This window comes from Dryobates pubescens, chromosome Z (assembly GCF_014839835.1).
Source record: "Dryobates pubescens isolate bDryPub1 chromosome Z, bDryPub1.pri, whole genome shotgun sequence".
Classification (NCBI taxonomy): Eukaryota; Metazoa; Chordata; class Aves; order Piciformes; family Picidae; genus Dryobates; species Dryobates pubescens.
In genome coordinates this window covers 22653495-22668808 of record NC_071657.1, presented here as the reverse complement: position 1 = coordinate 22668808, position 15314 = coordinate 22653495, and the positions used below count along the sequence as shown (strand labels likewise).

At 38.9% G+C, this 15314-nt stretch overlaps 1 protein-coding gene across 1 annotated transcript in view; it reads right to left on the bottom strand.

Moving 5' to 3' along the window:
• The window catches only part of VPS13A (vacuolar protein sorting 13 homolog A), a 99719-nt gene extending 84699 nt beyond the window's left edge, over positions 1–15020 (bottom strand). Inside the window, exons 1-10 of the mRNA XM_054178686.1 lie at positions 14858–15020; positions 5122–5165; positions 4579–4621; positions 3682–3777; positions 3297–3398; positions 2532–2641; positions 2167–2226; positions 1079–1138; positions 758–838; positions 265–322 (exon numbers count right to left, since the gene is read on the bottom strand). Of these exons, the coding sequence (XP_054034661.1) occupies positions 265–322; positions 758–838; positions 1079–1138; positions 2167–2226; positions 2532–2641; positions 3297–3398; positions 3682–3777; positions 4579–4621; positions 5122–5165; positions 14858–14957 (754 nt within the window). The 5' untranslated portion in view covers positions 14958–15020. The remainder of the gene's footprint in view (positions 1–264; positions 323–757; positions 839–1078; positions 1139–2166; positions 2227–2531; positions 2642–3296; positions 3399–3681; positions 3778–4578; positions 4622–5121; positions 5166–14857) is intronic.
• Between the last annotated feature and the right edge of the window lie 294 nt (positions 15021–15314).

Genomic DNA, 15314 nt, shown 5'->3' with positions numbered 1-15314 from the left:
CACATCAATGAATGTGAATGTAGAATTATTTGGACGACATTCCATTAGACTAATACATGATTCAAGAGTCGTATTTTAATCAAACCCTTCGTTAATGCTACGCCTATGGCACAGTAGTCACCGTCAGAGAGAATTATTCCCACAGAAGAACTAAACTGCACTCACTCCTTGTTAAGATTTTTCAGTAAGACCCAAAGAAGGAACCTCTGAGAGACACTGAATATTAGTAGTACACACATACATTATAAATATAAAACCACTCACCAAAATCATAACCTTCTGGAATCACATTGTGGCTGGCAACTCCCTGTTTTAAGTTAACCTACATATACACACATTTAAAAATTAAGTTGCATTTTTGTTTCATAATAAAATTTTTAAATATAAACTGTTAACATTTAATACAGGTCTCAGATAATCCCTTTGGTGCACAGTACAATTCAAAATATTCATCTATATTTTGAAGAGAGTAAGACTTCTCTATTTATCAGCTAAAAATAACTGAACAGTATGATAACCACATATTGTGTATGATTTTGTAACCAGAACTTTTTTTTTCAGCTTCCTCAGATGAGTATTCCATCACCTCCATCACTTAAAAACCTTATTATTGATGCTTTTTCCTAAAGAACCTGTGAATAACAGGACAGTTCTCCAGAATACTGACACAAATGGGAGCAGAACTGAATCTGGAGTACACTCTAAGCTTCACAGTATCAACTAGAACACTAAATACATTATTTCATGCTTTACTTACCAATGACTCCTCACAACCACCATGGTAGAACATCTCTGATTTCACATTCCAGTAAGCAAAAAGGTTATCCAGTCGTACAAGCTGAAAATTCAATAGAACATATGCTTTAATACCTACAAATAAAATCAAATATTCAGAATGTTCCTTGCAAGACTATATAGGCTCTAAAATAAAAGGATACATAGTTACATGTTTTTCTGATCTCACTTTCTGTGCAAGGGATAGTTACATGTTTTTCTGATCTCACTTTCTGTGCAAGGGACTCTTAATTCATCTTGTTTCATTAACAATTCTTTCTTTAGTATAGAGTTTATACTATACCTTGTAAAACAATTTGGCAGTTTCATCATGTAAACATGGATTCCAATTTTTATCTGAGGTCTGAAAAAAAAAGAATTAAATAAAGTTATTTCATTATCTATAATACACCAATATTTTATCATCACTGAAACAAACCAGGAATGGAAAAAAAAGGATATCATAAATAATGGGACACTATCTTCTGATTTAAGATGATAAAGCCTTTTCCTGTATGCCGATATTAATTTCAGGCAGGTTCTCAGGAAAAAGATAAACAAGGGACTAGAATATTTTATAATTCTAGAAGCAGCATTTTAGTTTGTGCTCAAGAGAAATACCCCATGTTGCTACATTTTTTCAAGGCTAATACGCCTTGAAAAAGTAGTAAGAATATCAGAGCTACTGTTCACTATGAAAAACTGTTTAGGGAAGGGGGCTGGTAAATATCTTTGAATATATTAGGCACAAGTGTTTAATAAGACACCTACTTCATTCAGGAGAGTTACATTTACTTAGACATGTTTTCTTTATGATTATCAGTTATACACCACGAGCTACACAGAGCAACTTAGCAGAACAAGTAAACTGCTTTTACTAGGCAGTCTTCCACAAAAAAAGACCAAGTATACAGTCTACAATGACTATTTTGAAGTGGAGCTGGCAGATCAAAGAACTGAGCTCCAGACTGAAACAAGATACCATCCTCTCTTTTTTTCTTTCCCCTCCGTCCCCAACATAAAGTAGTATTTTTCTTTCTTAGGGCTCATGGCAGTTTCAGTAAAATATTCATGGATTCTGAATAGCCCAAATTCAGAAATTCAGCAACTCAGCAACTGCAGAGTGTATCAGAGTGTATCAGAGAGTTACAAGTATATCAGGCAGAATAAGAACTTCCTCTCAAAAGTCTGTTTTAATCATAGTACTTTACCTTTCACCACCACAATATATATGATAATTAGTTTGATCAACCAAGGTAATTACCATTGTGCATTGCTCATGAGTACACTTTCATTAGACAGTATGATACCAGACAGCATAATAATACAGAAAAATGTAACTTAACCCATTGGCACTCATCAATGTGCTTTTTAGATTAAAAAGAAAATTACCTGCAAACTTAGATTCTGAAGTGAGATGCCGAACGACAAGGGGTTATTCCGATTCGTGATCTAATAGAGCAGGGGTAAAATACCAAAAAATTATTATCCTATGCTTCACATTTACATATGGAAGTCAACAGACAATAACTGAGAAAATACATACAGCAAAGACCTGATAACTGTATCTTATTTGTACCAAACTGTATGCTTAAATATATTTATGCTTTTGTACAAGCTTTTTATCACATTTTATTTATTTGTTTAATTTTAAGACTATGACATTTCCAAAACTTTAACAGGATTGTCTAGGTGTGGAATACAACTAGAAGAAATCAGGTTCTTAAGTTCACGATACAGTGCACAAAAGTACTTACATCATCTTCGTAGCGAATATGGATGCTGGAAATTTTCACCTGAAGATTTTTGATGACCTGAGTGACTAGTTTTTCTACAAACGTGTCTTGTTTCTCTTCTTTTACTTTATCTGTGTTAAAGGGTTTAACATTTTGTTTGCAAAGTATTTTTAAAACTAAGGAAAACAATAATAACATTTGTATGAAAGATCTTTACATTTTCTATTACACTGCACTTTAATCATATAAAATCATGTCCTTTATAAGACTGTAACACCTATATCCTCAGACTATACAGTCTTAGATTTTTTATGTGCTGCATGAAGAATTAAGTTGTTCTAAAGCATGACCTGAACCTACTGGTAGTCAAAGTGATGAATACGTATTTTTCGGAAGAAGTTGAATTTAAAATTACAAGACTTAACACATATCAAGGAGCAAATTTAAACAGTCTTTAAAAAGGTTTGACTGTAAAAATTCTTTGCTACTGGAAACAAATAAAATTGTTTCTAACAAAAAAAGGAGAAAGAAAGTATCAGGCAAATTATGACAGAAGCAAACAATATTTCAAAAGCATTATTTATTTCTAATCATGTAAATGCTTGAATCTTTTTATTTTCAGGATGCCTATTGTGCAATACCAATGGCAGCTACACCTATAAACCTGTAACTAATAAGTTAAGTATGAAGAGGAAAAAATGAATATAAAACACTAAGTGACAAATCCACCATCTTTCTGAATTAGAACAAAGAAATTGACATTTTAGTATCTTTTCCCACTCTTACCTTGGTCAGCTATTTTCTGCTTTGCTTCCTCTATCCTTTGCAACTCTCTTTGTCTTGCTTCCAAGAGCTGCTTGGCTTCTTTTTCAGCATCATATTTTATGCCTAAATACACAATGTAAAAAGATACAATTAAAAAAAACCTTACATAGTTTTGGAAGATGCCATTTCAAAAGCAGTAATTTTCAGGTTTTTATTAGCAGTCACACAACAGCAAAAAATTAGGTAACTGACCGTAAAAACTGAAAGACATTGCACTCCCATTAGCTGACCGTACTCGCTAGGAGTATCTACTGGGATTAAAGCTCATGAAAACAATGTCAACCCATTACAGATACTTCCATAATCCCACCCTCTGCAGTCATTTTTTTCCTCTACATTAACTTACTGGCTGTGGGTACAATAAGCAAATAAACTCCATCAAGAACTGCCTCAACAGGTTGAGTATAAAGGTTTTGCCAAGGAATCTGTAGGTTAAGTTGACCTACAAACACAAAAGGAACAGGTTGAGGCACACAGTTAAACAGTCCACATGAAAAAGAATATTAGAAAGATAATGGACATTAACCACTAAAAGTCTTTAATTATTACAACTGACAGACAAAATGCAGTGCATCTGAGGCACACGTCCACAGCACACAAATGAACAAGGCAAATTTTTCCATGAGCTGAATAACTAAGACCAGAAGTCCTCTTCTAACTCCCTTGAATTATACTCCTTCCTAACAGCAACTTCTCCTTCCTTACAGCAACCTCTCCTTCCTTACAAATCCACTACAGCACCCTTAAAGAAGAAAAACACTGGCAGCTTGTACATAACCAGCCAACTAAACATTCTCAAAACTAGATTTTTTTTTTAAGTATCTTTTTTTTCTTCTGTGGAAGTCTTAAAGTAATGTGCATATTTTGTCAACATTTAGATTCTGAGATTACAGCATCTTTTATTCTTCACACAAGTGCCATTTAAAATAAACTATTAAATCAATCACAGGAAAAAGATACACTTCTAGGGTATACTTAAAGAAAATTTGACAGCTTTAGGCTTAAGTTTCCTTTAAGAAACCACTACTTCTGCAGTACAATCAACTGGCAATGAAAAAAGTTTTCATATTAGTAAAAACAAGGAAGGAAGATAGCAAGGGAATGCAAAACAGGTTGCGGAGTCCTACTGATACAAGAGATAAATTCCACTCCTTCTCCATGCCAGGAACTAGGAAAATCACATGCAAGAAAAAGTAGTACATTTAGTAACTTTTGCATGACTTTATGACAAAATACAACTTACCAATATGTCCTGCTTTAACCTTAAATGGCACATCCAGCTGACTCTGAAAGAAAGTGTTTTAGAACACTTAAACTCATTTCAGCAATTTGTGAAATGTTTCCGTACAGGAAACAAAAGACGGTGATAACCTTAGCAACAAGTTTTACCTTTCAGCTACTAGAAAAATCCATTCAACACAATGGAACAAGTAAGCACTTGGTTACTGATTTAGACTGTTACACTATACTAGGCTAAATGCATTCCCAAGAGCAAGTTCCTAGCTTCATGAACTGTACAGAAAAAAGAACACAACATTCAGTACCATTTTTAATGAAAACACATTCTTTTAGCAATTGCTGAGTTTTGTTCTTAAACAAAAAGAAGGTAAATGAAGCCAGCATACTCAAATTAACTAGATAATTCAACACAAGTTTAGAGAAAACAAAACACTAAGTTTTCACTCAAAAATAGCATATCAAAAAAGAATCTACAGAATTATGTACAACCCAATACTTTCTTCAAGAATTATTTCTGCAACAGTTGTTTTTATCTTCTCTAACTTACCAGTGCATTTTCTTTTATTTCAAGATTCTTCAGTGCAACAGCACCTAAAAAGAAAGCAAGCATAAGTACACGAAGTGCACACTAAAGATTTCTATGTATGAGTCACTGGTCCCTGGCCTGTAATTCTTTAACTCTTTGCTTTGAAGATATCAACAACCTACATATCAAACCTACACATCATGCTACAAAGGAACACTGAAGGTTTTCTTATGGAGCCCACATGTCCATAAAAAGAACCTATGATTCCTCAAAGCAAAAATGTTGGAAATTACTGTTGCAGTTTTAAGGAGACCCATTTTGAATTTTGAAGTTTGATTCTTTTTCCCCAACCATCTGCTTCCTATACTTGTGGAAATATAGCAACATTAATTTAGAGTGGATTTTTACCTCTCAAAAAATCTAACATTTCCAAGTTACATTTATAGGCTGATAAAACTTCACAGGAAGCACTTCAGTAAATCTATTTCTTAAATGCCTTAACAACAAATTCAGTACCCTCTAAAGACAGAAAATTTCAACTGCATTATCTGTTTTTACAATATACTTGACATTAGACACTTGTCATTGAAAGGGAGCAGAAAACTCCTAACTTAACATGCTTATAGTCTGAAGCAATTTCTTCTGAAAGTTCTGCAGGAAGGACAGAACACCTGCAATGGCTACCTTCAAATTCATTCTCCTTTATTAACACACATATGGAAGAGACACAGACACCTGATACAGCTAAGTAGGGGCATAAATGAGATTCAGGAAAACACAAGCAGATTACAGGCCTGGAAACAAACACAACTTGATTGCAAATGAAATTTTGATTGGCCCAGTAATTCCCTACTGCAAGAATATTCATGCAGCTATACAATACTAATGGCACTGGGAAACTGGACATCAGCACAGGCAGTTCAAGCTGTTGAACTGCTGCAGAAGAACTGAGTGGGTAAACTAAACCATCTGTCTTGCACTTGCAGAATTCTCTGAAGTTTTTATTTCATTTATTCATTTGAACAACATATTATCTAGTAGAATTATATATATATATATGACATGTGCCACCATCAGCATCTGCAGAGAAATATTGTACACAGAAGGGTGTTTTTTGAGATCCAAGAGTTCTACATTTAAACCTTACAATACACACAGAGTGACAGGTACATTACAAGGGGAAGGCGGGTGGAAACAAATACAGACTGCACTACCAATAGTAGTTTATAACTGCTCTAGTAACTATAACTAGTCTACACAGTCTTTGTAGTAAGGTCAGAATTGAGTTCAGTTCTACTCTAAATGTATTTTCTGACAAAGCTGACCCTGAACATACAACTTTAACACTACAAATGTACAAAAAAAAATTTTAAATTTTAAAAAGATGACATCACTAATTATAATTGTATTCTCACTAAGTGTATTCATGTCAAGTAATAAGTAATTTTAATGATACCCAGAGCAAAGGTTCATAGAATGTTAGGGGTTGGAAGGGACGTCCAGAGATAATTGTGTCCAACCTCCCCACCAAAGCAGGATCACCTAGGGCAGGCCACACAGGAACATATCCAGAATGGCTTTGAAATTCTCCAGAGAAGGAGACTCTACAACCTATATGGACAGCTTGTTCCAATCTTCTGTCAGCTTCACAGTAAAGCTCCTCATGTTGAGGTGGAACTTCCTGTGTTCTCGCGTATATCCATTATTCCTTGTACTATTACTGAGTGCCACTGAAAAGAGCCTGTCCCCTTCTGCTTGACACCCACCCCTCGGGTATTTATAGACATTAATAAGATCCCCTCTCATCCTTCTCCAGACTAAACAGTCCCAGTTCACTCAGTCTTTCTTCAGAGGAGAGATTTCCAAGTCCCTTAATCATCCTCATAGCTCTTCATGAGATCCTCTCCAGTAGATCTATATCTTTCTTAAATTGGAGCCAAACCTGAATAGTTTCCAGGTGTGGTCTCACCAGGGCAGAGTAGAAGGTGAGAAGAACCTCCCTAGACCTGCTCCAGATACTTTTACTAGCACCCCAGGCATGACGCAACGTAGTTACCATGCATGACCATTCCTGCACTTAGCTGAGCCAAGGTAAAAACGTTCACAGGTAAACTCTAGGACTATGTAACACATGAAGCAGTTTTAGTTTCTGTGCTTTCACTATTGGCTCAGTAAAACTGCTATTTAGCAAGTGTTGCCACACTCAACTGAGGCACAGGAGCTCAGTAACTCAATCTGCAATAATTTGGCAGCACTAATGCTTCTAAAAACACAAGGTACTGCAAAATGAGCAAGGATTATTATCTCAAGCATTCCCAACCAATATTGTGTGTTGAAGAACTATAATTATAGCTGATTTTACCTAATCGCATCAGAAAGGCAGGGAATAAACACAGTACTGACACTCTTTCAATCAATTCTATATGAACTGTCAGGATTGGGGAAAGGGTAAAAAAAAAAATACTTACCATTTTTTCTTCATTCAATTTAAAATATTTAGCTAAACTCATAGAAGTTAGCAAAATCTTATAATCTCAATTTTACTATAAAATCACTGAAACACATTCACTAAGACATCACAGTTTATTTACAAAACCTTTGACCATCTGAATGTGAATGTGTTATCCAAGTGAAACTGCATAAATGCCCACATTATAGTGATACTGCATTTGTCTTCCAAGCAGGACCATTGATCAGGGGCTTTATGGCATAAAGGTGTTCACTTCAAATAAACAATGAATGTGTTATTAGCAGCTACATCCTTGAAGAGTAGGTGACAAATTGATAACCCCTAGCCTGTGGTGGAAGTCCCCATCAACATAAAACAAAAGGCTGTACAAAGACACCAAGAATGTGAAGACCTGAAGAAATAAGAACCTGTCAAAAGAAATAACTTTAATCAGCAAAGCCTGAAGATGTAAAGCTGTTGCAACTTATGTTCCTAATGAGTAAGTTTTACTCATTAGCAAACCATTAGAATACTGAAACACACACCCCCTTGAGCTCAGAAGACCTTTACGTACAAGAGCAATCCTCTCAGTGGATGTGTTACTAATTTTGTAGATGCTTTTGCTTTAATTGAAGGTGAAGAAGTTGTAAAACAATCAAGAAATAGAATAACAATAGATATGCATAGGTAGGAGAAGTATGTACATCAAAGTTGCATTAAAGTGGATTTTGTGATTTGTTTATGCGAGCTTTGCAGAGGACCAAACTTGCCCAGCTTTGAGTATCTTGGCTCTGTGTATCTACTGGCTGTTTCACATCTGGTGAAAGAATCCATTTTTGACAACAAATGGACTATCAAAGCACACAAAAGGCTATTACCGAAGCACCATTTCATGCATTTATGCAACCAATTTTTTTGCAACTTAAGAGAACACAAGACAGGCTGACTAAACATTTCTTCAAGTAAACATGAGCTACTTTCAAAGTCACACCACCACCTCAACCAGAAAACAAATTCTAAACCACAAGATTATAAATACAATAACTATGACAGCATTCTCTTTCATTGACAAAATTTAGCCTCTATCAGACCTGACTGCTTCTATTTCTGAAACATATCTCCAAGTGCCAAAGTGCAAATACATTGAAACCTTACTGTTCAACTAAGGAAAAAAAGAAAAAAACCCACACCTACACACACAAAAATAACCCCACCAAACTTCACAACACATAAGCAGGAAAATCAAGGAGCAAAGGTCTCTACACAGGACACAACAGAGCTACTACATTTTACTGTCTTGAAGCCCTGCCAAAGTGCCAACGCAGGAATCTCAAAATACATCAAGACTTGGCCACTTGGTTTTGCTGGGGTTTTGGTAGCTGATTTCCCCTGTTGGAGGCAAGTGGGTATTTCTTTGTTTTGACTGCAGAAGTACCAGTCCTGACTCACCAGAGAGGTCCCAGATGATTGGAAACTGGCCAACATAATGCCCATCCACAAGAAGGGCTGGATGGATGAACCTGCAAATTACAGGCCTGTCAGCCTGACCTCAGTGCCAGGCAAGATCATCTTGGGGGCAATCACAGAGCACTTAACAGGATGGCCAAGGGATCAGGCCCAGCCAGCATGGATTTAGGAAGGGCAGGTCTGCCTGACCAACCTGATCTCCTTCTATGATCAGGTGACTGCCTGGTGGATGTGGGGAAGGCTGGGGATGTAGTCTACCTGGACTTCAGCAAGGCCACCAGAGCAAACTCCTGGCCAAGCTGTCAGACCACGGCCTGGACAGCAGCATTCTGTGCTGGGTTAGGAACTGGCTGGAGGGATGAGCCCATTAGAGAGTGGTGGTGAATGGTGCCACATCCAGCTGGCAGCCAGGCACTAGTGGTATCCCCTAGGGATCAGTGTTGGGCTCAATCCTATTCGATATCTTTACTTATGATGTGATGAGGGGATTGAGTCCACTATTAGTAAGTTTGCAGATGACAACAAGTTGGGAGCAGGCATTGATCTGTTAGAGGGTAGAAGGGCTCTGCAGAGGGACCTTGACAGGCTGTACAGATGGGCAGAGTCCAACATGATGGCAGTTAACGAATCCAAGTGCTGGGTGCTGCCACAACAACCCCATGCAGTGCTACAGGCTGGGATCAGAGTGGCTGGAGAGCAGCTAGACAAAAAGAGCCCTGGGAGTAGTGGTTGACAACTGGCTGAACATGAGTCAGTAGTGCGCCCAGGTGGCCAAGAAGGTCAATGGCATCCTGGCCTGTATCAGAAATAGGGTGGCCAGCTGGAGCAAGGAAGTCATTCTCCCCTGCACTCAGCACTGGTTAGGCCACACCTTCAGTCCTGTGTCCAGTTCTGGGCCCCTCAATTTAAGAAGGACATTGAGATACTTGAACGTGTCCAGAGAAGGGCAACAAGGCTGGTGAGAGGTCTCAAGCACAAGCTCTGTGAGAAGACGCTGAGGGAGCTGGGATTGTTTAGCCTGGAGGAGGCTCAGGGGAGACCTTACTTCTCTCCTCAAATACCTGCAGGGAGGTTGTAGCCAGGTGGGGGTTGGTCTCCTCTCCCAGGCAACCATCAACAGAACAAGAGGACACAATATCAAGCTGCAACAGGCTCAAGGTGAGGAGAAAGTTCTTCACAGAAAGAGTAATTGGCCATTGGAATGGGCTGCCCAGGGAGGTGATGGAGTGACCATCTCTGGAGGTGTTCAAAAAAGGACTGAACATGGCACTTGAAGCCATGGTTTAGTTAGTCATGAGGTGTTGGGTGATAGGTTGGACTTGATGATCTCTGAGGTCTTTTCCAAACTTACTGATTCTACGAATATGTGTATATACATGTAAATACCTAGCGCTGAACACTAGGCTAACAGGCAAAACCATAATATAAGCCAAAGCCAGAACATTTAGAAATACCTATAGTACAGTGTAGTACTTATTTAGGCTATATTATAAAGCAAATTCTTATCTCTGGACATTGCAAACAATTAATCAAAACAGAACATTTGCCAAAATTCTGGAATAAACATATTTATCATTTTAATTTTAGATACTCAGAATAATAATGATTTTGAGTGTATGAACCAACATCTACTATCAGTGACTTGGCTCACAAATATCTAGAAAATAAGATAACACTTGGTAAACCATTTCAACAAAGAAGCCTGTCTTACATTTTGTTATGACTGTTAGATAAAATTAAAGAGGAAGAAAATTAATCCACACAAAAATCCTGCATACTTAGTCTATATGTATTAATTGCATTTCTGCTACCTTGTAAATAAGAAGCAAAGGGATGATGAGACAGATATTCTTCACCATTCAGACAATTCAAATTACTAACATGTAAAGAGGGACTGCACTTCCTATGCCCTTGCAGCTGCTATACCTGAACAAGACAAGGCAACAAGACATTCAAAAGTAGTAGGTTTTTATTTTAATAGATTTTTATTATAACAACTGGTGTAGCCAGGAATAAAAAAAAAAGTTATTTTGGTCTCACAAATGGGTGTCCATTACCTGCCCATGTCATCTTACTAATATAGTCGCCTCTGTAAGATATATCAGCTATTTAAATAACAAGTTGTGTTAAGTAAGACATGAATGAGACATTACCTAGTAGTTGGTGTGCCAAGACAACAGAGAATTAAGTATTTTAAAGGGCAGTACAGAGGGTTTGACCAAGACACATAATTAAAAGTTATTTAGACCTACTCAGAAGAAACAAGTTAAAAAAAAAAAAAAAAGGTCTTGCATAATATTTGGAAACCGCAATGACACTTCTTCTCAAAGATAACCATCAACACCTCACAATGCTTCATTCATTTCATCAGGTATTGAAGTACGACTTTATTAGGTCTAGAGCATTTCAAATTATCTAACTTGTTTATCTAAGCCAAATACTTACATATTTGTTAATATGGCTCAATGAAACTATCTTTTTAAGTGAAGACCAGAACAAAAAAAAAAGTTTAGAACCGTCCTTCCCAGCACTGTCTATCCATCCAATAGCTTTCCTTGATGGCTGCCTAACACAGTAGCTTTTATTCTGCTTCACAATACTGAAGATCCTACAGAATATGATTTCCTTCCCTATCACATTCTTTCCTGTATTTTCTAGTATTTGCCTTACTTTTTTATATTATCTTTTTTTACTTGCAGGTTGTTCTACATTTTCCCTTTTGCACTAACTTCTGTATATCAGGTCATTAAGTTCTTGCAACTCTCACATACGACTTTGTTTCCAGACATCATATTTTTCTCAAGTATTGAGACAGTCTGCCTTTCTACCCAATACAAACAAGCAAATAAAAACCCCACAACACATTTTAAAACAATTCTGTAGTTGCTACTGCTTTCACGTATGTTGTCTGGACCAGTGTCATCACACAAAATTCATCTGGACAGCTTTCATATAGAATCACAGGATCATTTTCCTAGTGAAAGACCTTTGAGATTGACTCCAAGCATTATATAACTCTGCCAAGTCAGGTGCTAAACCATGTCCCTCAGCACAACTCTGCATCTTCTAAACACCTCCAGGTATGGTACCGTACTGAATTCTTTCACTGGGCAAAAAATAATGTTCAGTATGTTCATTAATAAAGCTCCCAATTTTGCAGAAGCTGAAATTATATAAATATGTTTTTATACTTATATCCAGACAGGTTAACAGTCAATCTCAAAAGGCTAGATATTAAATATCACTAATTTCCTACAGTATCTAAAAAACTCCCTTTAAACATTAAATAAAGGCAAAGAAAGTATGCCTCCTAAATTTTAAGATAATGATATACAGCACCTGTGCAGTGCTATAACATCCAAGCAGCACTATCTGTTACAAGGAGAATTTTCCTTTTAATCACTACTAAAATATTTGAATGGTTTTGAGACAATTTAATTTCAAGACTGTATGATTTATGTAAAATTTAGCAAGTTTATCATGACACAAAGAAAAACACTGTACAAAAATACACTGCTGTAATGCGAACGCTTTCAGAGCACACAGAGAACCACTAAAAAGTATTAAGGTTACACAAAATACAAAGACAAAATGTGATACTAGTTTTCTGAACAAAAATAAATAAATTAAATTGGTCCACAATTTCAGCAGTTAGGAAGCCCATAAAACTGTAAGCAGACTCCAAGTAGACTTTAGATATACTGCAAGTGAAGGGATTTACCAATCAATGATGGTTGCATACAAGGAAAGCAGTCTATTACTATTAGTTCTAATGTTTAATGACTTTTAGATAGAGGAAGGCAATTTCTAGCTCCCAAGATCTGAGGAAAAATTACCTTCATTTGTTCCAGCTCCTCCCAAGAACTGAGGAAAAACGAATTTGAACAAAAAAATACTAAAGTCTCTAAATATTACTACTACCTGAAGAGAAAAAAATCAAAATCAAGTACCACATATATAAAAATATGTAACAGCTGAGTATCAAACCTCCAAATTAAAAAAAAATAGTGAAATGCATTTCATTGCTGTTGTTACGTTTGTTTGGGATCTTGTTTGGGGTTTTGTTTGTTTGATTTGCTTTAAGTGAGAGCCAATGTCTACCTAATCTGGTAAGAGTTGCCTCACAGAGGCATAAACTGCCAAGAGTAACCACCAGCAATCCACTAGAAAATTAAGCTTTTATTACCTTTTCAATATACAAACATTGCCCAAAACATTTACAGAATGCTCCATATTTTATAGTGATTTTTTTGCTTGCCTTTCCTGGGCAGAAAGAGAAAACTACAGTAACTGAAGAACTAAAGAATACAAATCAGTTAGTTTGACACTTCTGTTGAAAGATGCAGTAACTCAATCCTTTCAAACAAGATGCATATAACTTGTAATACATATGCTCTATTAGGCCTTACTGTCACAGATTCACAGATCAAGCACTACTTTCTCTCCAGCAGTTACACATGCTGATACAGTGCTAAGACTCCATATAGACCGAACTTTGCAAATGCACGGACTAACTGAAGGAAAATTACTGCAGAGATGAAATTAATAAAGATGTCAGTTCAGAAAATGGAAACATTAAAACAAAAATAGTCCAAGAGAAGTTTCCAAAACCCAATTCACATGTATAAGTACCTAAGAATGGAAATGCAGGTAGTTCATACCTCAAGGATGCTTCAGATCTGCATATAAAAAACCCCTGCATATATGTGTTTGCTCTCACAGATGCTATAGACATCTGGAATGAACATTAAAAAGTGAGCCAGGAGTGATCATAGCACATTAATTTCATGTGTCTTACTCTTATGCTATGCCACTTTGCCCACACATACTGGCTAGAGTACCTTTGTTGCTGTGTTCTTGTACAGTTGAGCACGTTGGAAAAGAATAGTTAGCACTTCTCAGAACTGGAGGTATGCTAATTTGTTTCTATAGACTACTGCTTACCTCATCTAGCACTGCTAATCGAACTCCTGCAAATGCCTAAGCCGGTCTCTATTCTTGATTATTTAACCCTGAAAATGACAAATATTCTAGAACTATTGGAGGCAGCACCAAAGAAAAATGACCAGTCACTGCTGTTTGCAAAGAGGCTACTGACCTCCAGCAGAACACCACTGACACTACAATGCTATCAAACCCCTCTGGGCTTTTTAGTTTATTTCCGGGAAGGGAAAAAGGCGGTTCAGTTTCGCACTCAGCCGGGTCAGGCTCCCTGGTCTAGGCCACCGGCAGTTCCCCCAAACTTTCCAAGAGTGCCAAAAGTACCGCGCGGATCCCTCAAGTTCCTCCCAAGGAATGTTACCAGTCAGGACAAGATAGCAAGGGCAGCTCCATATGGAAAATGAAACCCAACCGGACATTCGCACACGTCAAGCGCTTTGAGTTGTTTTGGGGTTTGGGGGTTTTTTTGTTTGTGTTTGGGGTTTTTTTTTCCCTTCTGCAGCTCTTCCTGGTCCCCCGGCCGCCTCGCGCTCCTCCGCCCTCCCCTGCAGCAACTGACTGCTCCACGCTCCCAGCGGACCGCTCCTCCCCAGCACGCCCGCACGCACGCCCCCACGATTATTTCTAAACAGCCGGACAGGTGGACAAGCAGCAGAGCTGCCAGGCAGGCAGCGCCCAGCGCGGCGGTCAGCGCGGCACCACGGGCCGGGCGGGGCCCGGCCCAGGGGACACCGCCCTCACCATTTCTTTTGCGCGGTCACCAGGACGGCCGCGAGGCCAAGCCGGCGGAAAGTACCGCGGGAGTGCTGAGGGCGGCGGACAAGCAGACATACAGTCAGGCGGCCCTACAGCGCGGCCAGGCCGGGAGGCGCGCCCCACCGCGGCCCGGTAGCCCCGTACCTCCCCAGATGCCCAGCTTTAGCTGAGAGCTGTCCAGGTTCACCACATAGTCGCCGAGGAAACGGTTAAGGACGTCCACGACCAGCGACTCAAACACCATCCTGCCCGGCCGCCGCCTCTCGGTCCCGGCAGCGGCACCAACACCACGGCCCCGGAACGTGCCCCGGCCCAACTGCGACCCCGCCCCGCCCTCCGCCACACACTGCGGCACCCCGCCCCGCGGGCCGAAGGGGCTGGGCCTAGTGCGGCTCCACCCCCTCGCCCCTCCCTCTTCCCGGGAGCCATCGAAACGCGGGCAGTCTTCAGCCTTCCCGCACGCGCCTTAGCAGCTTTCTCTCGCGCTAGCGTCGTAGCTTGGTGGCGTCTGCGCGCGGTTGGGAGGCGCCTGAGGCTACGGGAGCCGGCGCGGGTCTGGCGGCGGTGGGTTGAGCTGTGTGGGGCTATGGCTCACGATTGC